The sequence below is a fragment of the Euprymna scolopes genome, chromosome 46, assembly GCF_053919585.1.
Source record: "Euprymna scolopes isolate OS-2025 chromosome 46, ASM5391958v1, whole genome shotgun sequence".
In the NCBI taxonomy this organism is placed as follows: Eukaryota; Metazoa; Mollusca; class Cephalopoda; order Sepiida; family Sepiolidae; genus Euprymna; species Euprymna scolopes.
Genome location: NC_136527.1, coordinates 15,911,299 through 15,934,552, shown reverse-complemented (window position 1 = coordinate 15,934,552; position 23,254 = coordinate 15,911,299). Strand labels below are relative to the sequence as shown.

At 28.9% G+C, this 23,254-nt stretch overlaps 1 protein-coding gene across 3 annotated transcripts in view; it reads left to right on the top strand.

The window, feature by feature from the left end:
• The window catches only part of LOC145271151 (putative deoxyribonuclease TATDN3), a 62,945-nt gene that overhangs the window by 19,645 nt on the left and 20,046 nt on the right, over window positions 1-23,254 (top strand). For all 3 annotated transcript variants that reach the window (XM_080126689.1, XM_080126688.1, XM_080126687.1), the window contains 5 exons: window positions 604-677; window positions 12,884-12,929; window positions 20,031-20,066; window positions 21,934-21,996; window positions 22,370-22,447. In XM_080126689.1, the coding sequence (XP_079982815.1) occupies window positions 604-677; window positions 12,884-12,929; window positions 20,031-20,066; window positions 21,934-21,996; window positions 22,370-22,447 (297 nt within the window). The remainder of the gene's footprint in view (window positions 1-603; window positions 678-12,883; window positions 12,930-20,030; window positions 20,067-21,933; window positions 21,997-22,369; window positions 22,448-23,254) is intronic.

Below are 23,254 nucleotides of genomic sequence, written 5' to 3'. Positions count from 1 at the left end.
TGGAGGAGATTGGCACAAGGGCAAAGCAATGTTAAGAATGGCTTCCACGTGGTTAAATAAAAAAGAAAGATAGAGAGAGAGGTGGGTAATTAGTTTTTCACGCTAACCATTATGCCAAAGAGGATTGTGAATTCAATGAGTTGGTAATTAACATTTTTGCAGGTGGAGGATATTGGCACAAGGACAGAAATTAAAAAAAAAAAAAGATAGAGAGAGAGAGGTGGGATTGAACTCGAAACTGTAGGGTAATTAGTTTTCCTCACTAACCATTAGGCCAAAGAGGACAGTGAATTCAATGAGTTCGTAATGCAATTAAGAATTATAGGAGTTGCAACGCATGCGCAGAAATGAATGTTGTTTTTAAAACTGGCTGGGGGCCAGGAAAGCTATTGTTTGCGTTCAAATAGTTTCACTTTATTACATGAAAAAGACAAACACTCGAGACGACAGCACAGTGGAAATTTTTTTAACTTGATCAAGAAAAAGGAAAGAAACGGTGTCCATTTGCGAATTTTAGATATTATGATCTCGGAAGTATAAATTAGACTATCCAGTATTCCAATCCTACAGACACGTTTTTAAAAAGTCTCTTGGTTTTTACAGGTTGGTGTCAGAGCAGCCTTGTGTGTCGCGATTGTGCCTTCGGATTTTGAGAAAATAATTTTGTTGAATGAAAGGTAAGTAAAAAAAACAAAAAACAAAAAAAAACAACTATTTAAATTAAATCTGTGAATAAAAAAAAAAGAAAAAAAACCAAAAAAAAACCCCCAAAAACAAAAAAAACAACTATTCAAATAAAATCTGTGAATAAAAAAACAAACAAAAAACAAAAAAAAAACAACTATTTAAATTAAATATGTGAATAAAAAAGAAAAAAACAACTATTTAAATTAAATATGTGAATAAAAAAAACAAAAAAACAAAAAAAACAACTATTCAAATAAAATCTGTGAATAAAAAAACAAAAAAAAAACAACTATTTAAATTAAATATGTGAATAAAAAAGTAAAAAACAACTATTTAAATTTAATCTGTGAATAAAAAAAAAACAAAAAAACAAAAAAAAACAAAGAAACAACTATTTGAATTAAATCTGTGAATAAAAACAAAAACAAACAAAAAAATAAAAAAGAACAAAATAACAACTATTTAAATCTGTGAATAAAAAACAAAAAAACAACTATTTAAATTAAATATGTGGATAAAAAACAAAAAAAAAAAGAAAAAAAAACAAAAGAACAAAAAAAAACAACTATTTAAATTAAATCTGTGAATAAAAACCAAACAAAAAAGAAAAAAAAAACAAAAGAACAAAAAAAAAACAACTATTTAAATTAAATCTGTGAATAAAAACCAAACAAAAAAGAAAAAAAAAACAAAAGAACAAAAAAAAAACAACTATTTAAATTAAATCTGTGAATAAAAACCAAACAAAAAAGAAAAAAAAAACAAAAGAACAAAAAAAAAAACAACTATTTAAATTAAATCTGTGAATAAAAACCAAACAAAAAAGAAAAAAAAAACAAAAGAACAAAAAAAAAACAACTATTTAAATTAAATCTGTGAATAAAAACCAAACAAAAAAGAAAAAAAAAACAAAAGAACAAAAAAAAAACAACTATTTAAATTAAATCTGTGAATAAAAACCAAACAAAAAAGAAAAAAAAAACAAAAGAACAAAAAAAAAACAACTATTTAAATTAAATCTGTGAATAAAAACCAAACAAAAAAGAAAAAAAAAACAAAAGAACAAAAAAAAAACAACTATTTAAATTAAATCTGTGAATAAAAACCAAACAAAAAAGAAAAAAAAAACAAAAGAACAAAAAAAAAAACAACTATTTAAATTAAATCTGTGAATAAAAACCAAACAAAAAAGAAAAAAAAAACAAAAGAACAAAAAAAAAACAACTATTTAAATTAAATCTGTGAATAAAAACCAAACAAAAAAGAAAAAAAAACAAAAGAACAAAAAAAAAACAACTATTTAAATTAAATCTGTGAATAAAAACCAAACAAAAAAGAAAAAAAAAACAAAAGAACAAAAAAAAAACAACTATTTAAATTAAATCTGTGAATAAAAACCAAACAAAAAAGAAAAAAAAAACAAAAGAACAAAAAAAAAACAACTATTTAAATTAAATCTGTGAATAAAAACCAAACAAAAAAGAAAAAAAAAACAAAAGAACAAAAAAAAAACAACTATTTAAATTAAATCTGTGAATAAAAACCAAACAAAAAAGAAAAAAAAAACAAAAGAACAAAAAAAAAACAACTATTTAAATTAAATCTGTGAATAAAAAACAAACAAAAAAGAAAAAAAAAACAAAAGAACAAAAAAAAAACAACTATTTAAATTAAATCTGTGAATAAAAAACCAAACAAAAAAGAAAAAAAAAACAAAAGAACAAAAAAAAAACAACTATTTAAATTAAATCTGTGAATAAAAACCAAACAAAAAAGAAAAAAAAAACAAAAGAACAAAAAAAAAACAACTATTTAAATTAAATCTGTGAATAAAAAACAAACAAAAAAGAAAAAAAAAACAAAAGAACAAAAAAAAAACAACTATTTAAATTAAATCTGTGAATAAAAACCAAACAAAAAAGAAAAAAAAAACAAAAGAACAAAAAAAAACAACTATTTAAATTAAATCTGTGAATAAAAAACCAAACAAAAAAGAAAAAAAAAAACAAAAGAACAAAAAAAAAACAACTATTTAAATTAAATCTGTGAATAAAAACCAAACAAAAAAGAAAAAAAAAACAAAAGAACAAAAAAAAAACAACTATTTAAATTAAATCTGTGAATAAAAACCAAACAAAAAAGAAAAAAAAAACAAAAGAACAAAAAAAAAACAACTATTTAAATTAAATCTGTGAATAAAAACCAAACAAAAAAGAAAAAAAAAACAAAAGAACAAAAAAAAAACAACTATTTAAATTAAATCTGTGAATAAAAACCAAACAAAAAAGAAAAAAAAAACAAAAGAACAAAAAAAAAACAACTATTTAAATTAAATCTGTGAATAAAAACCAAACAAAAAAGAAAAAAAAAACAAAAGAACAAAAAAAAAACAACTATTTAAATTAAATCTGTGAATAAAAACCAAACAAAAAAGAAAAAAAAAACAAAAGAACAAAAAAAAAACAACTATTTAAATTAAATCTGTGAATAAAAACCAAACAAAAAAGAAAAAAAAACAAAAGAACAAAAAAAAACAACTATTTAAATTAAATCTGTGAATAAAAACCAAACAAAAAAGAAAAAAAAAACAAAAGAACAAAAAAAAAAACAACTATTTAAATTAAATCTGTGAATAAAAACCAAACAAAAAAGAAAAAAAAAACAAAAGAACAAAAAAAAAACAACTATTTAAATTAAATCTGTGAATAAAAACCAAACAAAAAAGAAAAAAAAAACAAAAGAACAAAAAAAAAACAACTATTTAAATTAAATCTGTGAATAAAAACCAAACAAAAAAGAAAAAAAAAACAAAAGAACAAAAAAAAACAACTATTTAAATTAAATCTGTGAATAAAAACCAAACAAAAAAGAAAAAAAAAACAAAAGAACAAAAAAAAAACAACTATTTAAATTAAATCTGTGAATAAAAAACAAACAGAAAAGAAAAAAAAAACAAAAGAACAAAAAAAAAAACAACTATTTAAATTAAATCTGTGAATAAAAAAAGAAACAAAAAAACAAAAAAAAACCAAATCTGTGAATGAAAGTTTTGTAGTTCATCACATTGTTTTCTAGATTTTTTGATATTGAATGAGACTGGGTCTATAATAGGAAGAGCTATAGAATGTGAACGATAAGCAAGTCTAGAAGTTTTATGTATTATAGGAAGGGTTAGACAAACGTCGATGTAAGATGGGAACGGCAAAGCTCACATATGACTGGATGACCATATAATGTAGAGTTCAAGAGAGATTCTGCGCATTCAGGGAAACGGTTACAAAAGTTTTGTATATTTTAAAAAAAGCTAAAGAAAGTCTGTATATTTAAAAAAAAAAAAAGCTTAATAAATTCTGTATATTTAAAAAAAAGACAAATAAATGTTGTATATTTAAAAAAAAGCTTAATAAATTCTGTATTTTTTAAAAAAGAGCTTAATAAATTCTGTATATTTAAAAAAAAGACAAATAAACGTTGTATATTTAAAAAAAAAAGCTTAATAAATTCTGTATTTTTTAAAAAAGAGCTTAATAAATTCTGTATATTTAAAAAAAAAGACAAATAAATGTTGTATATTTAAAAAAAAAAGCTTAATTAATTCTGTATTTTTTAAAAAAGAGCTTAATAAATTCTATATATTTAAAAAAAAAAGACAAATAAATTCTGTATATTTTAAAAAAGAGCTTAATAAATTCTGTATATTTAAAAAAAAAAAAGCTTAATAAATTCTGTATATTTAAAAAAAAAAAAAGCTTAATAAATTCTGTATATTTTAAAAAGAGCTTAAAAAATTCCATATATTTTAAAAAGAGCTTAAAAAATTCTGTATATTTAAAAAGAAAAGTTTAAAAAATTCCATATATTTTAAAAAGAGCTTAAAAAATTCCATATATTTTAAAAAGAGCTTAAAAAATTCTGTATATGTTAAAAAGAGCTTAAAAAATTCTGTATATTTAAAAAGAAAAGTTTAAAAAATTCTGTATATTTAAATAAAAAGCTTAATAAATTCTATATATTTAAAAAAAAAGGCTTAATAAATTCTGTATATTTAAAAAAAGGCTTAATAAATTCTGTATATTTAAAAAAAGCCAAATAAATTCTGTATATTTTAAAAAGAGCTTAATAAATTCTGTATATTTAAAAAAAAAAAGACAAATAAATTCTGTATATTTTAAAAAGAGCTTAATAAATTCTGTATATTTAAAAAAAAAGGCTTAATAAATTCTGTATATTAAAAAAAAGCTTAATAAATTCTGTGTATTTTAAAAAAGAGCTTAATAAATTCTGTATATTTCAAAAAAGCTTAATAAATTCTGTAAAAAACGGTTAAAAAATTCTGTATATTTAAAAAAAATAGCTTAATAAATTCTGTATATTTTTAAAAAGAGCTTAATAAATTCTGTATATTAAAAACAGCTTAATAAATTCTGTGTATTTCAAAAAAAGCTTAATAAATTCTGTGTATTTAAAAAAAAAGCTTAATAAATTCTGTATATTTAAAAAGAGCTTAATAAATTCTGTATATTTTTAAAAAAGAGCTTAATAAATTCTGTATATTTTAAAAAGAGCTTAATAAATTCTGCATATTTAAAAAAATAAAGAGCTTAATAAATTCTGTATATTTTCAAAAAAAGCTTAATAAATTCTGTATATTTAAAAAGAAAAGTTTAAAAAATTCTCTGTATTTCAAAAAAAAACTTAATAAATTCTGTATATTTAAAAAGAGCTTAATAAATTCTGTATATTTCAAAAAAAGACAAATAAATGTTGTATATTTAAAAAAAAGCTTAATAAATTCTGTATTTTTTAAAAAAGAGCTTAATAAATTCTGTATATTTAAAAAAAAGACAAATAAATGTTGTATATTTAAAAAAAAAGCTTAATAAATTCTGTATTTTTTAAAAAAGAGCTTAATAAATTCTGTATATTTAAAAAAAAAAAAGACAAATAAATTCTGTATATTTTTAAAAAGAGCTTAATAAATTCTGTATATTTAAAAAAAAAAAACTTAATAAATTCTGTATATTTTAAAAAAGAGCTTAATAAATTCTGTATATTTAAAAAAAAAAGCTTAATAAATTCTGTATATTTTAAAAAGAGCTTAAAAAATTCTGTATATGTTAAAAAGAGCTTAAAAAATTCTGTATATGTTAAAAAGAGCTTAAAAAATTCTGTATATTTAAAAAGAAAAGTTTAAAAAATTCTGTATATTTAAATAAAAAGCTTAATAAATTCTATATATTTAAAAAAAGGCTTAATAAATTCTGTATATTTAAAAAAAGGCTTAATAAATTCTATATATTTAAAAAAAAGGCTTAATAAATTCTATATATTTAAAAAAAAGGCTTAATAAATTCTGTATATTTCAAAAAAGCTTAATAAATTCTGTAAAAAACGGTTAAAAAATTCTGTATATTTAAAAAAAATAGCTTAATAAATTCTGTATATTTTTAAAAAGAGCTTAATAAATTCTGTATATTAAAAACAGCTTAATAAATTCTGCGTATTTTAAAAAATAGCATAATAAATTTTGTATATTTAAAAAAAAAAGAGCTTAATAAATTTTGTTTACTTTTAAAAAGTGATTAAAAATTGTGTATATTTAAAAAAAGAGATTAATAAAATCTTAATATTTCAAAAAAAGCTTAATAAATTCTGTGTATTTAAAAAAAAAGGCTTAATAAATTCTGTATATTTAAAAAGAGCTAAATAAATTCTGTGTATTTAAAAATAAAGCTTAATAAATTCTGTATATTTTCAAAAAGAGCTTAATAAATTATATATATTAGAAATAAGCTTAATAAATTCTGTGTATTTAAAAAAAAGGCTTAATAAATTCTGTATATTTAAAAAGAGCTAAATAAATTCTGTGTATTTAAAAATAAAGCTTAATAAATTCTGTATATTTTCAAAAAGAGCTTAATAAATTATATATATTAGAAATAAGCTTAATAAATTCTGTATATTTAAAAAAAGCTTAATAAATTCTGTATATTTAAAAAAGCTTAATAAATTCTGTATATTTAAAAAAAGCTTAATAAATTCTGTATATTTAAAAAAAGCTTAATAAATTATATATATTAGAAATAAGCTTAATAAATTCTGTGTATTTAAAAAAAAAGGCTTAATAAATTCTGTATATTTAAAAAGAGCTAAATAAATTCTGTGTATTTAAAAATAAAGCTTAATAAATTCTGTATATTTTCAAAAAGAGCTTAATAAATTATATATATTAGAAATAAGCTTAATAAATTCTGTATATTTAAAAAAAGCTTAATAAATTCTGTATATTTAAAAAAAGCTTAATAAATTCTGTATATTTAAAAAAAGCTTAATAAATTATATATATTAGAAATAAGCTTAATAAATTCTGTGTATTTAAAAAAAAAGGCTTAATAAATTCTGTATATTTAAAAAGAGCTAAATAAATTCTGTGTATTTAAAAATAAAGCTTAATAAATTCTGTATATTTTCAAAAAGAGCTTAATAAATTATATATATTAGAAATAAGCTTAATAAATTCTGTATATTTAAAAAAAGCTTAATAAATTCTTTGTATTTAAAAAAGCTTAATAAATTCTGTATATTTTCAAAAAGAGCTTAATAAATTATATATATTAGAAATAAGCTTAATAAATTCTGTATATTTAAAAAAAGCTTAATAAATTCTGTATATTTAAAAAAAGCTTAATAAATTATATATATTAGAAATAAGCTTAATAAATTCTGTGTATTTCAAAAAAAGCTTAATAAATTCTGTGTATTTAAAAAAAAAACTTAATAAATTCTGTATATTTAAAAAGAGCTTAATAAATTCTGTATATTTCAAAAAAAAGCTTAATAAATTCTGTATATTTTTAAAAAAGAGCTTAATAAATTCTGCATATTCAAAAAAAAAAGAGCTTAATAAATTCTGTATATTTTCAAAAAGAGTTTAATAAATTTTGTATATTTTTAAAAAGAGCTTAAAAAATTCTATATATTTCAAATAAAGAGCTTAAAAAATTCTATATATTTCAAATAAAGAGCTTAATAAATTCTGTATATTTAAAAAAATGTGCTTAATAAATTCTGTATATTTTTAAAAAAGAGCTAAATAAATTCTGTATATTTTAAAAAGAGCTTAATAAATTCCATATATTTTTAAAACGAGCGTATTAAATTCTGCATATTTAAAAAATGTGCTTAATAAATTTTGTATGTTTTTAAAAAGGAGCTTAAAAAATTCTGTATATTTTTAAAAAGGAGCTTAAAAATTTTTGTATAATTTCAAAGAGCTTAATAAATTCTATGTATTTAATAAAAAAAAAGAGCTAAATAATTTTTGTATATTTTAAAAAAGAGGGTAATAAATTTTTTTATACTTTTAAAGGGAGTCTCATAAATTCTGTATATTTTAAAATATATATTTTTTTTTAGAAAAGAACTTGATAAATTCTGTATTTTTCAAATCTAAGAGAAGTTTTGTATATTTTTAGAAGTGTCAGGAAAGTTGTGTATATTTGTAGAAAGGGTTGGTAAATTGTTCAATATTTTAAGAAGTGTTAGGGAAGTTTTGTATATTTAAAGAAGGGCCTGGTAAATTTTATATATTGTAAGAAAGGTATATTTAAGAAAGGTTAAAAATCTTTTGCATAATTTAGGAAGAGTAAGGGAAATTTTGTATATTTTAAGAAGTGTGATGTAAAGTTTTGTATATTTTAAGAAGTGTTAGGAAAGTTTTGCATATTTTAAGAAGTGTTAGGGAAGTTTTGCATAATTAAAGATGGGTAAGGTAAGTTTTGAATATTTTATGAAGTATTAGGGTCGTTTTTTATATTTTAGAAGTGTTAGGGATGTTTTGAATAGTTTAAGAAGTGTTAGGGAAATTTTGAATAGTTTATAAAGTGTTAGGGAAATTTTGAATAGTTTATGAAGTGTTAGGGAAATTTTGAATAGTTTATGAAGTATTAGGGATGTTTTGAATAGTTTATGAAGTGTTAGGGATGTTTTGAATAGTTTATGAAGTGTTAGGGATGTTTTGAATAGTTTATGAAGTGTTAGGGAAGTTTTGAATAGTTTATAAAGTGTTAGGGAAATTTTGAATAGTTTATGAAGTGTTAGGGAAATTTTGAATAGTTTATGAAGTATTAGGGATGTTTTGAATAGTTTATGAAGTGTTAGGGAAGTTTTGAATAGTTTATAAAGTGTTAGGGAAATTTTGAATAGTTTATGAAATGTTAGGGAAATTTTGAATAGTTTATGAAGTGTTAGGGAAATTTTGAATAGTTTATGAAATGTTAGGGAAATTTTGAATAGTTTATGAAGTGTTAGGGAAATTTTGAATAGGTTATGATGTCTTAGGGAAATTTTGAATAGTTTATGAAGTGTTAGGGAAGTTTTGAATAGTTTATGAAGTGTTAGGGAAATTTTGAATATTTTATGAAGTGTTAGGGAAATTTTGAATAGTTTATGAAGTGTTAGGGAAATTTTGAATAGTTTATGAAGTGTTAGGGAAATTTTAAATAGTTTATGAAGTGTTAGGGAAATTTTGAATAGTTTATGAAGTGTTAGGGAAATTTTGAATAGTTTATGAAATGTTAGGGAAATTTTGAATAGTTTATGAAGTGTTAGGGAAATTTTGAATAGTTTATGAAGTGTTAGGGAAATTTTGAATAGTTTATGAAATGTTAGGGAAATTTTGAATAGTTTATGAAGTGTTAGGGAAATTTTGAATAGTTTATGAAGTGTTAGGGAAATTTTGAATAGTTTATGAAGTGTTAGGGATGTTTTGAATAGTTTAAGAAGTGTTAGGGAAGTTTTGAATAGTTTATGAAGTGTTAGGGAAGTTTTGAATAGTTTATGAAGTGTTAGGGAAATTTTGAATAGTTTATGAAGTGTTAGGGAAATTTTGAATAGTTTATGAAATGTTAGGGAAGTTTTGAATAGTTTATGAAGTGTTAGGGAAATTTTGAATAGTTTATGAAGTGTTAGGGATGTTTTGAATAGTTTATGAAGTGTTAGGGAAGTTTTGAATAGTTTATAAAGTGTTAGGGAAATTTTGAATAGTTTATGAAATGTTAGGGAAATTTTGAATAGTTTATGAAGTGTTAGGGAAATTTTGAATAGTTTATGATGTCTTAGGGAAATTTTGAATAGTTTATGAAGTGTTAGGGAAGTTTTGAATAGTTTATGAAGTGTTAGGGAAGTTTTGAATATTTTATGAAGTGTTAGGGAAATTTTGAATAGTTTATGAAGTGTTAGGGAAATTTTGAATAGTTTATGAAGTGTTAGGGAAATTTTGAATAGTTTATGAAGTGTTAGGGAAATTTTGAATAGTTTATGAAGTGTTAGGGAAATTTTGAATCGTTTATGATGTCTTAGGGAAATTTTGAATAGTTTATGAAGTGTTAGGGAAGTTTTGAATAGTTTAAGAAGTGTTAGGGAAGTTTTGAATAGTTTATGAAGTGTTAGGGAAGTTTTGAATAGTTTATGAAGTGTTAGGGAAGTGTTGAATATTTTATGAAGTGTTAGGGAAATTTTGAATAGTTTATGAAGTGTTAGGGAAATTTTGAATAGTTTATGAAGTGTTAGGAAAATTTTGAATAGTTTATGAAGTGTTAGGGAAATTTTGAATAGTTTATGAAGTGTTAGGAAAGTTTTAAATAGTTTATGAAGTGTTAGGGAAGTTTTGAATAGTTTAAGAAGTGTTAGGGAAATTTTGAATAGTTTATGAAGTGTTAGGGAAGTTTTGAATAGTTTATGAAGTGTTAGGGAAGTTTTGAATAGTTTATGAAGTGTTAGGGAAGTTTTGAATAGTTTATGAAGTGTTAGGGAAATTTTGAATAGTTTATGAAGTGTTAGGGAAATTTTGAATAGTTTATGAAGTGTTAGGGAAATTTTGAATAGTTTATGAAGTGTTAGGGAAATTTTGAATAGTTTATGAAGTGTTAGGGAAGTTTTGAATATTTTATGAAGTGTTAGGGAAATTTTGAATAGTTTATGATGTCTTAGGGAAATTTTGAATAGTTTATGAAGTGTTAGGGATGTTTTGAATAGTTTATGAAGTGTTAGGGAAGTTTTGAATAGTTTATAAAGTGTTAGGGAAATTTTGAATAGTTTATTAAGTGTTAGGGAAGTTTTGAATAGTTTATGAAGTGTTAGGGAAGTGTTGAATATTTTATGAAGTGTTAGGGAAATTTTGAATAGTTTATGAAGTGTTAGGGAAATTTTGAATAGTTTATGAAGTGTTAGGAAAATTTTGAATAGTTTATGAAGTGTTAGGGAAATTTTGAATAGTTTATGAAGTGTTAGGAAAGTTTTAAATAGTTTATGAAGTGTTAGGGAAGTTTTGAATAGTTTAAGAAGTGTTAGGGAAATTTTGAATATTTTATGAAGTGTTAGGGAAGTTTTGAATAGTGTAAGAAGTGTAAGGGAAGTTTTGAATAGTTTATGAAGTGTTAGGGAAATTTTAAATAGTTTATGAATGTTAGGGAAATTTTGAATAGTTTATGAAGTGTTAGGGAAATTTTGAATAGTTTATGAAGTGTTAGGGAAATTTTGAATAGTTTATGAAGTGTTAGGGAAATTTTGAATAGTTTATGAAGTGTTAGGGAAGTTGTGAATAGTTTATGAAGTGTTAGGGCAGTTTTGAATATTTTCAGCGTTACAGAAGCTTTGTATGTTTAAAAAAAGGCTAGGGAAATTTTGTATATTTCAAGGTAGGTTTGGAAAGTTTTGTATATTTTAATAAATGTTACAGAGGTTTTTAATATTTTAAGAAGTGTTAGGGAAGTTGTGTATATGTTAAGAAGTATTACAGAAGTTTAGCATATTTTGATAAAGGTTAGGGAAGTTTTGGAATATATTAGGAAGGGCTTGGTAAATTTTATATATTTAAAGAGAGGATTATAGATATAAGAAGAGTTAGAAAAATTTAAGGAAAGTGTTCTATCTTTTAAAAATTGTTAGAACAGTTTTGTATACTTTTAGAAGTGTTAGGGAAGTTTTGCATATTTTAAGATATGTTACGGAAGTTTTGCATATTTTAAGAAGTGTGAGGGAAGTTTTGAATATTTAAAGAAATGTTAGGGTAGTTTTTGATGTAGTAAGAAGTGTCGGGAAAGTTTTGTAGATTTTAAGAAGTGTTGGGAAAAGTTATGTATATTTTAAGGTGTTAGGAAAGTTTTGTATATTTAAAGAAGCGTCACAGAACTTCATATTTTAGGCAAGATTAGTTAAGTTTTGCATATTTGAAGATGGGTTAAGTAAGTTTTGAATATTTTATAAAGTATTAGGGAAGTTTTGTATATTTTAAGAAATGTTAGGGAAGTTTTGTATATTTTAAGAAATGTTAGGGGAGTTTTGTATATTTTATAAAGTATTAGGGAAGTTTTGTATATTTTAAGAAGTGTTAGTGAAATTTTTACATATTTTAAGAAGTGTTAGGGAATTTTTACATATTTTAAGAAGTGTTAGCGGAGTGTTGAATATTTTAAGAAGTGTTACAGAAGTTTTGTATGTACAAAAAAAGGTTAGGGAAGTTTTGTATATTTAAAGGTAGTTTTGGAGAGTTTTGTATATTTTAAGAAATGTTATGGGGTTTGTAATCTTTTAAGAAGTGTTAGGGAAGTTGTGTATATTTAAAGAATTGTTACAGAAGTTTAGCATATTTTAAGAAATGTTAGGGAAGTTTTGAGATATTTTAGGAAGGTCTTGGTAAATTTTATATATTTAAAGAGAGGATTGTAGATTTAAGAAGAGTTAGAAAAATTCAAGGGAAGTGTTCTATGTTTTAAAAAAGGTGTTAGGAAAGTTTTGTATATTTTAAGAAGTGTTAGGGAAGTTTTGTATATTTTAAGAAGTATTACAGAAGTTTTGCATATTTTAAGAAATGTTAGGGAAATTTTGAATATTTTACGAATTGTTAGGGAAGTTTTAAATATTTTAAGATGTGTGAGGGAAGTTTTCTATATTTTAAAAAAAGTTAGCGAAGTTTTGTATATTTAAAGATGGATTAGGGAAGTTCTACGAAATGTTAGGGAAGTTTTGGTATATTTTAAAAAGGACTAGGAAAGTGTTGTATATTTTAAGAAGTGTTATAGAAGTTTTGGTATATTTTAAGGTGCGCTAGGAAAGTTCTATATATTAGGATGATTTCGAGACATTAAAAAAAATTAATTTTTAAAGATTTTATGTATGTGTTCTTTTCTTTAATCAGGTTTCCAAACTTTGTGGTTCCTTGTTTTGGAGTGCACCCTGTTCAGGTAAGTGGCAATTCTTTTACAACAAAACGCATTTGGGTGGTTCAAAAAGGTACAGTTGGAAAATCATTCCTTAGTAAAGCCTCCTATATTTTTTTTACTCAAAATGCTGAATAGTTACAAAGATAGGAGTAGTACCATTAAAACGAGCGACCTATTGTGCTCCAGAATTTTTTTTATCTACATGGTCGCCACTATTCTCAATGCACTTTAGCCAGAAATTCAATGACACATCTCTGCTTCTGATACACGTCCATGACAGGGTTTGCTTTTTCAGAGTCTCACACGGTCAACATCTGCAACAGAGAGATGAAACCTCCAGGTCATGAATGCCTAAGTTCAGTCATCATAACAAGTCACTTTGCAATCTCCTCTGATCCATTCGGGTGATAAAAAAAAAAGGAGGCATTACTTTGGGAACACCTCTCGTAGATAGAGATATGGGTGTGTTCTGTTATATTGTCATATATGTCTTTATGTCAGCAAGTAGAGATTATGTTAGCTAGTATGAATTTAATGAGGTCAGTTTTTTTTTTGGTTTTGTTTCCCCAAGATGATGGGGGGAAAACCAGCTCCCCATAAAAAGTAAGTGTCCAAATGAATAGCAATTGTCTGATATGACGGTTTTCACCGCATTGATCAATATTGAGACCTTATGTTAGCAAGTAGAGATTATGTTAGCTAGTATGAATTTTACATTAGATACATGCTGTAGGGAAATAACAGGAGAGACAGAGTTTGGGCACATATGTAGAGCCTGCACGTAAATTCTCGCCTCATGAAACAATCTCAGACGAACCAGAGTAGAACTCTAGACTGATTGATTCCCCCCACTTAGCCGGTAAACCCACTATTGAAGTGAGTAATGTTTTATTGTGTTGTTCGGTATTACAGTGTTGTCATTTGTTCGTGTTTGTCAATAAATATTTGTCTATTGTACTTGCGTTACGTTTAGTATTTATTTATGCTGGTAGGTAGTTTTGTTTGAACGTTAACACCTACCACAGTGGTGACCCCGACGTGATTGGTGGGGAGTACTGTAGAGAAATAGAAGGAACAACACCGGGTTACGGTGTAGAGTAAGGGGTGATGTCCCTTGAGAAGAGTCAACAGAGAACGAGTTTGAGCATCAACAAGATAACATGTGTCCTCTGTTGTCTCTTCGTAACCCGGTGTTGTTCCTTCTATTTCTCTACAATGCCAAGACAACCTGACGGTAAACAGAAATAGACCCAGTCCAGCTAGTGTAGTTAATGCGAAGGTTAAAAAATATACAAGAATTGCAGGTGTCGAATTACCAGATAAAAATTTTATCACACGTTCAGGACCGAACGGAGTTTAGAGACAGTTTGAGTCGTGGGAATCAACAGGCCAGGCGTACCTGAAAATATTTCCTTGAGACTGTCTCTTCATCGACTATTTAATAATTTTTTTTTTTTTTTTATTCAATTTTTACCCCAAACAAGGCACAGTGCCATTTTGAAATGCTACTATTGTGGACATAAGTTGCAGGTATATTATGAAGAGAAATGAGTAGCAAGATGTCTGTTCACATTACACTTGAACTTCTGCATGTCAGTACAGTTGGGAAAGCAGAATCCTGGAAGGGAGTTCCAAAGTCTAACAGAAACTGTTGGAGTAGAAGGCTTTCTTACACCTAGGGATCTCTACTCTGAAGGGGTGGGATTTAGCTCCTTGTTAGGTTTGTCGGGAGTATTCATGTCAAGGGGATGCAAGTGCTTGTAGTTTGTCAGAGCATTCACGATTAAAGTATTTGTAGAACAGGCAAAGGGATGCAACATTTCGTCGATGGGACAGAAGCTAAAGCTTAGATGACAGTTCAGACGACTCTTTTGAACCCTGTCAATGAGTGAGAGACAAGTAGCAGATGCACCAGCCCAAATGTGACAACAGTACTCCATACATGAGCGAACGGTGGCCTTATAGAGGTACAGGATACTTTCAGGCATAGTTTTCTAGCACGGTAGAGAGAGCCCACCTTCTTTGCAGCAGCCTTGGCAATGCTCTCAATAGACCTGCCAACAATCACCTAGATGCTTGTAGGTTTAGGATGGATGCTAGATTATTAAGAAAATTAAGTCGGAATTATTTTAGAAGGAATTTATTTTAGCCTCTCCCCTCATAAACAAACTTGCTCTCCTCAATAAAACCTTTAAGTTAACCATATGAAAAAGCAATGAAAAAAAGAAGGCCAACAGCGACCCGTACACATATGCCCGGGTGTTTTTAGGTGTGTGTTGAGAAAAAAAAAAGTTGTAGTAGGCAGGTAGAGTCGAACCCGAACCCTTGATGCGAAGGTGGAAAAGAAAGTGTGAAAAAACCTAACATCTTACCGCTCGGCCACGGCAAAACAGGAAGTGAAAAGTGTTCTAATTTAACGATTAAAAAGTTAAGTGACAGGTGTGTAAAGTTAATGAGGTCAAACGTCACGCCATAAGGTATGAACCCCCCCCCCCACCACTTAACTTTGGCTGCGAGGTATAAAAAGTTCTAAAAAACAGTGACCCGCCACCGAGCGCTCCCATCCAAAAGTCTTTGCCAGACATACAAAAAAAATGCACACACACACACACACACACATTTTCGCTTTATATTATAAACTAGCGGAGGTACCCGGTGTTGCCCAGGTGTTTAAAAGAAAAAAAACCGTTAGGCTCGAACCTGGAGTTTACTTTACATACCAAGTAAAGCGTACAAATGTATGCAATCTTCACTAGAGAATCTTTACCCCGAATTTATTGAAAAGAACTCAACTGTTTTTGCAGAACTGATTCAATGCTTAGACGATAGAAGTCTGTCTCTGATTATAAGAGACGCATTGAATGATGGAAGGAAAGCATTGAACATATTAAGAGAACATTATTTATCAAAAGGGAAACCGAAAATTATATCACTATATACAGAACTAACTAAATGAATAGCAATTGTCTGATATGACGGTTTTCACCGCATTGATCAAAACTGACAGGGAAGCTAAGGAGTTGCATTCGTTTCGATTAGTTTCACTTTATACAAAAAAAACACCAACAAACACGCGACATAACGGAATAGCGCAAATTTTATAAAAGTCGATCAAAGTAAATCTAGACACGACATCCCTTTCGGAAATCATAGATATTATAATCTAGGGGGTATATAAAAAGTTCTAAGAAATATTAACACCCCCCCCCCCCCGCTCGAGGAACCCCAGCAAAAAAAGCCTTTGCTGGACATATAAAAATGTGTGCACCGCTTTTGCCTTTTATATATAGACTAGCGGGGGGTACCTGGCATTGCCCGGATGTTTGGAGGTGTGTGTGTGTGTGTGTGTGTGTGTGTGTTGAGGGAGGGGAGGTAGATCAAAACAACCCTGTTAATAAAAAAAATCGTTGGCCGGGTGTTTGGAGGTGTAAAAGAAAAAAAAAGTTTTAGTAGAAAGGTAGGCTTGAACCTCGAACCTTTGGCGCGGAGGTGAAAAGGAAATGGAAAAAAAAACCCTGCGACCTAACCATCTCGACCACGGGAATAGATGAATTTATAAGTGTGTTAAGTTGACGTTTATAAAGCGAAATTAACAGGTGCGAGAACGTTAAGTCACGTGATGTTTGATCTAGTTTTGCGCTGGAAGCCAGTTTCTGTTTTCCCCGCTACGCGGTGATCAAAAAATATCTCGAAAATAGCTTGTAAAAGTTGGGTAAATTAAAGATAGCTGCGACCAGAGTTCCTTAGTCGTAGATATTATTATTTAGACAGCATATAAAAAGTTTTAAGAAGGAGCGAGCTAACCGAGAATCACGGCCAAAAAAGCCTTTTGTAGACATACAGAAAAAACAAACACACATACATACATACATACATACATACATACATACACACATACATACATACATACATACATACACACATTTTTACTTTTATATATATAGATTTAAATTCTACAAAAAAAGCGAACACACACACACATTTTTGCTTTTATATATATAGATAGATATCTTGGTGCATTTTTTAGAGTCTCACACCGTCAATAGCTACAATAGAGAAATGAAACTTTCAGATCATGAATGCATGAATTCAGCATCGTAACAATGCCATTTACAATCTACTCTGATCCATTTGGGCGGAAAAAAAATAGGAGGCATTATTTTTGGATAGCCTCTCGTAGATGGAGATACATGTATGTGTGTTCTGTTATATATTGCAACCTTACATTAAACAACTGATCAATAATCATTGGACGACGCAACGGTCCACGTTGGAAAGCAACGAAAAAGAGAGGCCAGCAGGTCTCTCTCTCTCCCCGAGTAAACAAGCTTTCCCTCTCCAATAAAACCTTTGAAACCACAAGTTTCCATCATGTTTCCATGCATGAATTTTATTCATCAAATTTAAACCAGCCAACAGCTGCTAGATGATGCAATACAAGGAATGGCCTACATAGAAGAGCAATGATCAGATAACAGGGACCGGGACCATGTAAAAAATAATTTTTTTTGTAATTACATTTTCACCCCAAACAAGGCACAGTGCGACTTTGATGTAGGGGGACTACTATCAGGGACATAAGTTGCAGGGATACTATGTAGGGAGTTTAGCAGCAAGATGTCTGTTCACATTACACTTGGATTTCTGCATATCAGTACAGTTGGGGAAGCTGGAGCCTGGAAGGGAATTCCAAAGTTTAGCAGTTCTGAGAAAGAAACTATTAGAGCAGACTATTTTCTTACATCTAGGGATCTCTACTTTGTAGGGGTGTGATTTTGCTGCTTGCTGTGTTTGTCAGGGGTATTTATGTCGAGGGGGCTTGTAGTTCGTCGGAGCATTCACTTGGTACGTGCAAAATGAATGCCGATGCTCAAAATGTATAAACATTTTGACCCCTCCCTTTACTTAAAAATCCACAAAAAATCAGAAAATTAACCAATTTTAATGAAATTTTCAGTATTTATCAAATAACGACCGCGGAATATAATGAACTAATTATTTTTATTTAAATCTTAGTGGAAATGTATTATTTTGTTTAAACAAAAATACTTTTATTAAAGTTATGGTTTTCAGTAGTAAAATAAAAAACGCAAGAATTTATTTTTGCTTTTTTTATATAAATAAAGCATCGTAATTTGTAACAATAAAAAGTTTTAGACATACATACATACATGCATGATGATGATTGCAACCTCTTGTCAGACGAGTGCCACTCCCTCAGACAAAGTCCATGAGCCCAAAAATGACTTTCATCGCCACAGGACCATTTTAATAGACAAATGCCTGAGGGAGTATCTATACACAGATGATGTTACAGAGTCTTAGCTTTGTACGACAGCTAAGTCTCTCTCTCGGTTCAAAATGTTGAGATCCAGCAACAAGCAAGAGCAAGATAGCCAGCAACAAGTTAAACTGCAAACTAGCTTAATGTGGGTACTGGTCTCCCGCTTTATGGTTTTTTTAAATCAGAGATTTGCTTCTCCTAGACATACATACATACATACATACATATAGGTATGGGCAAAATGAATGCCGACGCTAAAAATGTACCACCCTGTACCTAGCATTCACCATTAAAATACTTGTAGAACAGACAGAGGGATGCAGCATTTCATCGATGGGACAGAGGTTGAAGCTTGGCTGACAGTTTGGGACTTATTAGGTTGACGACTCATTTTTTGAACCCTGTCAAGACCAATCAGAAAAAAGGTTAACTTTTTTTTTTTTTTAAACATAAGAAATACGACACCACAATACTTCCCATCTCATTATCGGAGATATTATATCGTTAGAAGTAATGGTAGATGTCATTTCTGGAGAAAACTACTCTTCTGCCTGATCTTCTTGTAGTTTTTGAATCTTTGGGAAGAGCTACTGATTCTTATTGGTCAGCTTCTCCTGTAGGCGTACTAGATAAATCGTTGGAATCGTTTTCAATTGATTCTTATGTAGATTTTTCAGCAGATGAAATTTCTTGTTCAGGAACTTTCGCAGATTTCTTTGATTCAGTATGTCTATTTTCAAAAGACTTAATATCTACTGGCTTCAGACGATCCACTGAAACTGTATCACTCTTACCAGAATTTAATTTTATAGTAAATTATTTTGGATATCTTTGAAGAACTTTATAACGACCCGTGTAAGGATTGATCGATTGGTTGGTTGGTTGTTTTACGGCATATCAACCCTTTTCAGGTTATTTAATACCGAATCCAAAGATTTATTTAATAGAATATATTTGTTGTTTTCAAGTCGGTTTCTATTTAACTCATAGTTGGGACCCTAACAGGTACTACCACTCCAGGTCAGAGTGGACCTGGGAGCAATGGTAATTAAAGGGTGGCTCCACACTCCCCAAAGCCCGCAAGCTGGGGTCTCACCACTGGATATAGTTTAAGGTCATATCCAGGACCCCCATTGAGGGACTTTCACCCTCTGCAGGGGGGCAGTCGGTGTATTCTAATGCCCCACCGACAGGGCCAAAATGTGAGAAAGTGCAATGACCCAAAAAAGAAAAAGCCAGTAAAGCGTTTCTCTTCTAATGTTCCTGGGTTGGAGACTTTTTGGGGTTTCAGGGAGACGTGCTGTGGGAAATAATTGCTTACAACATTTTAAGTTCAGATGGAATGGGGGGGGGGCATCCAGACAAAAAAACAAAAAAAAAAAGAAAACCAAATGTAACATGGCCGTTACACTTTAATTTCTACAATTATATAAATGCAACTTTGTGTGTGTGTGAGTTCGTTCCCTATAGACTCTCAAACGGCTGAACAGATTTTCTTTAAAATCTAAGTCCTGGATATAGTTTAAGGTCATATCCAGGACCTGGGAGCAATGGCAATTAAAGGGTAACTCCACACTCTCCAAAGCCCGCAAGCTGGGGCCTCACCACTGGATATAGTTTAAGGTCATATCCAGCACCCCCCGTGTAAGGAGCTTCGAGTGGACGATGAACTCGGTCGACTCATATTCACCCACTTGTAACATTTATTTTTTGATTGCTCACTAGTGATAACGCACAAGTCCACAAGTATGTGTGGAAAGATTGTGGGCTTCCCTTGTTTAACGTTTTCTTATGTTAATGCTATACCCTGACAACAATTTCTTTTGTTTCCTTTTTAGGATGGCGATAAATTAAGCCGCAGTGTCACAAATGAGGTATTTATTATTGAAATCTTTTTAAAACTGTTTCCAAATATTGTATTTTCTTGTGAGGTAACTAGAAAAGACAACAGTGTGGGGGGGGGTGATTTAGCAGCCTGTCGGGTTTGTCGAGGGTGTTTACGTCATGGGGGCACAAGTGCTTGCAGTTCATCAGAGCATTCACCGTCAAAGTACTTGTAGAACAGGCAGAGGGATGCAACATTTCGTCGATGGGACAGAGGCTGAAGCTTAGATGACAGTTCAGGACCTATTAGGTTGGAGACTCTCTTTTGAACCTTGTCCAGGAGTGAGAGACTAGCAGCAGATGCATCAGCCCAAATATGACAACAATACTCCATACATGGACGAATGGTGGCCTTAGGGGCCTTATAGAGTTACAGGATACTTTCGGGTGTTAGTAGTTTTCTAGCACGGTAGAGAGAGCCTACTCGGTTTGTATCTACCAATCGTATGACCAAACAAAGTAGTCCAGCATCAAGGGGAGGAGGCGAGGACCAGTTAGAGAAGAGTACAAAATCGTAGCACTCCTTCCGAAGCCAAGCCTGGGTCTCTTTGGACTTGTGGGCTAACGCTGAGTCCTGCTGCCACACCTAGTGTCTGTCAGCGACCACTTGATTGCACCCGGGGATTACCACACCCTTCAGCACATCTAGGTACATTTTGGTGCTGACTTTCAATCAGACTTCAAAGATGTGAGGCGGCATGATGTGGCCTTCACTTGAAACCACACCAAAGACCATAACCGTGGCCTGAAACTTTGTTTTTATCACCTTGAGCACAACCCTGTTATTTGTAGCAATCCAGCGGTGCATTTTGAAGGTGCTGGCAATGGTCCTGTTGTCATAACTTGGATTGGTAGAGAGCATGAGTTGTACAGCGGCGCATCTCCAATCTCGCTCGTTGAAAATTGTGTCACTTTCAGACATGATAGAAGGCTTCTATCGCTCTTGGGATTTGTACACAAACGGTCAACTAGTAGATTGTCTGCAACAAAACTTTTATTGAAAAAAATCAATTCAGTTAACTTATTATGTAGTAAGGCTGACATCTATTCAGTGTAGCCGCCTTCAGCCTCAATCACAGCATCGATATGGGTCCGGAACTGGAAACAGCGATCAGGCTGGCTTTGTTGTTGTGAGAGGTCATGTTGGTGATTTTCTCGACGTATGACCAAACAAAGTAGTTCAGCAGGCTCAGATCAGAGAAGGAGGGGGGTTGGGCAGTAAAAGAAAAGTATGAAGTCATAGCACTTCTTCTAAAGCCAAGCTTGGGTTTCTTTGGACTTGTGAGTCGGCGCCGGGTCCTGCTGCCACACCCAGAGTCTGCCAGTAGCCACCTGATTGCACCAGGGGATCACCACACTCTTCAGCACATCCACATCTTTTTTTCCTTACATCTTTTTTTCTTTGCTTTTTTTATTGATGTTGACTTTTAAGCCGACTTCAAAGATGTGAACTTGCATGATGTGGTCCTCACTTGACACGACACCAAAGACCCTAACTGTAGCCGGAAATTTTGTTTTCATCACCCTGGATACGTCTCTGTTATTTGTAGCAATCCAGCAATGCATTTTGAAGGTGCTGGCAATGGTCCTGTTGTCATAACTTGGATCTGTAGAGAGCATGAGTTGTACAGCGTCACATCTCCGATCTCACTTGTTGAACATTGTGTCACTTTCAGACATGATAGAAGGCTGGTATCACTCTTAGGATTTGTACACAACTGGCTAATTAGTTTTTTGTTGTCCTTTCTAATTTTTTCGTTCCATCCTGTAGTTTTTTTTTTCTTCAGATTATTATTTGTTGTAACCAATTCTGTTCAATTCAGTTTTAAATTGAAACGATTTTCAATTAATTTTCAGGATTTAGAAGTAGCCATTCCCTTGATTGAGAAATTCTCTGACAAAATTGCAGCCATTGGAGAGGTGAGAATTTGTCCTTTATTTTTTTCTGGAGGGGGTGATCATAGTTATTATGCCTCCACCCGATCTTCTAGAACAAAATTATTTCTATCCATTTATTTCTTGCGGCTATTATCCTAATCTAATAGTTGTTTCACAACGTTTCAGCCAACTATTCTCACACCGTTAATATCTGCAACAAATAGATGAAATTATCAGGTCGTGAATGCATAAGTTTAGTCATCATAACAATGCAATTTGCAATCCCCTTTGATCCATTCGGATAAAAAAATAGGAAGTATTACTTTTGGAATGTGCCTCGTATAAAACCTTTGAAGGCTTAATACATTCCTTGCTAAAATATTTCACATCAATTTTTTCTTTCATTCTATAACAGGTTGGACTTGACTTTACACCTCGTTTCTGCAAAACTGACGAAGAGAAAAAGACGCAGCGTGAAGTCCTCATCAAACAGGTAAAAAAGCATTGCAACTATCCTTGTCGCAATCTTTAAAAGAAAATTTTTTTTCTATTTGCCAAACTTTACATCTTTTTTCCTTAGATATTTTTCCCCTTACATCTTTTTGTCTTGCATCTTTTTGTCTTACATCTTCTTTCCTTGCATCTTTTTTCTTTACATCTTTTTGTCTTGCATCTTTTTTCCTTACATCTTTTGTTCTTTACATCTTTTTTCTTTACATCTTTTTTCTTTACATCTTTTTTCTTTACATCTTTTTTCTTTACATCTTTTTTCTTTACATCTTTTTTTTTTCATCTTTTTACTTTACATCTTTTTTCTTTACATCTTTTTTCTTTACATCTTTTTTCTTTACATTTTTTTCTTTACATCTTTTTTCTTTTCATCTTTTTTTCTTTACATCTTTTTTCTTTATATCTTTTTTCTTTTCATCTTTTTTCTTTACATCTTTTTTCTTTTCATGTAAAGAAAAAAGATGTAAAGAAAAAAAGATGTAAAGAAAAAAGATGTAAAGAAAAAAAGATGTAAAGAAAAAAGATGTAAAGAAAAAAGATGTAAAGAAAAAAAGATGTAAAGAAAAAAAGATGTAAGGAAAAAAGATGTAAAGAAAAAAGATGAAAAGAAAAAAGATGTAAAGAAAAAAGATGTAAAGAAAAAAAGATGTAAGGAAAAAAGATGTAAGGAAAAAAGTCATATTTTCTTTAGATTTTATTTCTTTACATCTTTTTTCTTTAAATCTTTTTTCCTTACATCTTTTTTTCTTTACATCTTTTTTTCTTTACATCTTTTTTTCTTTACATCTTT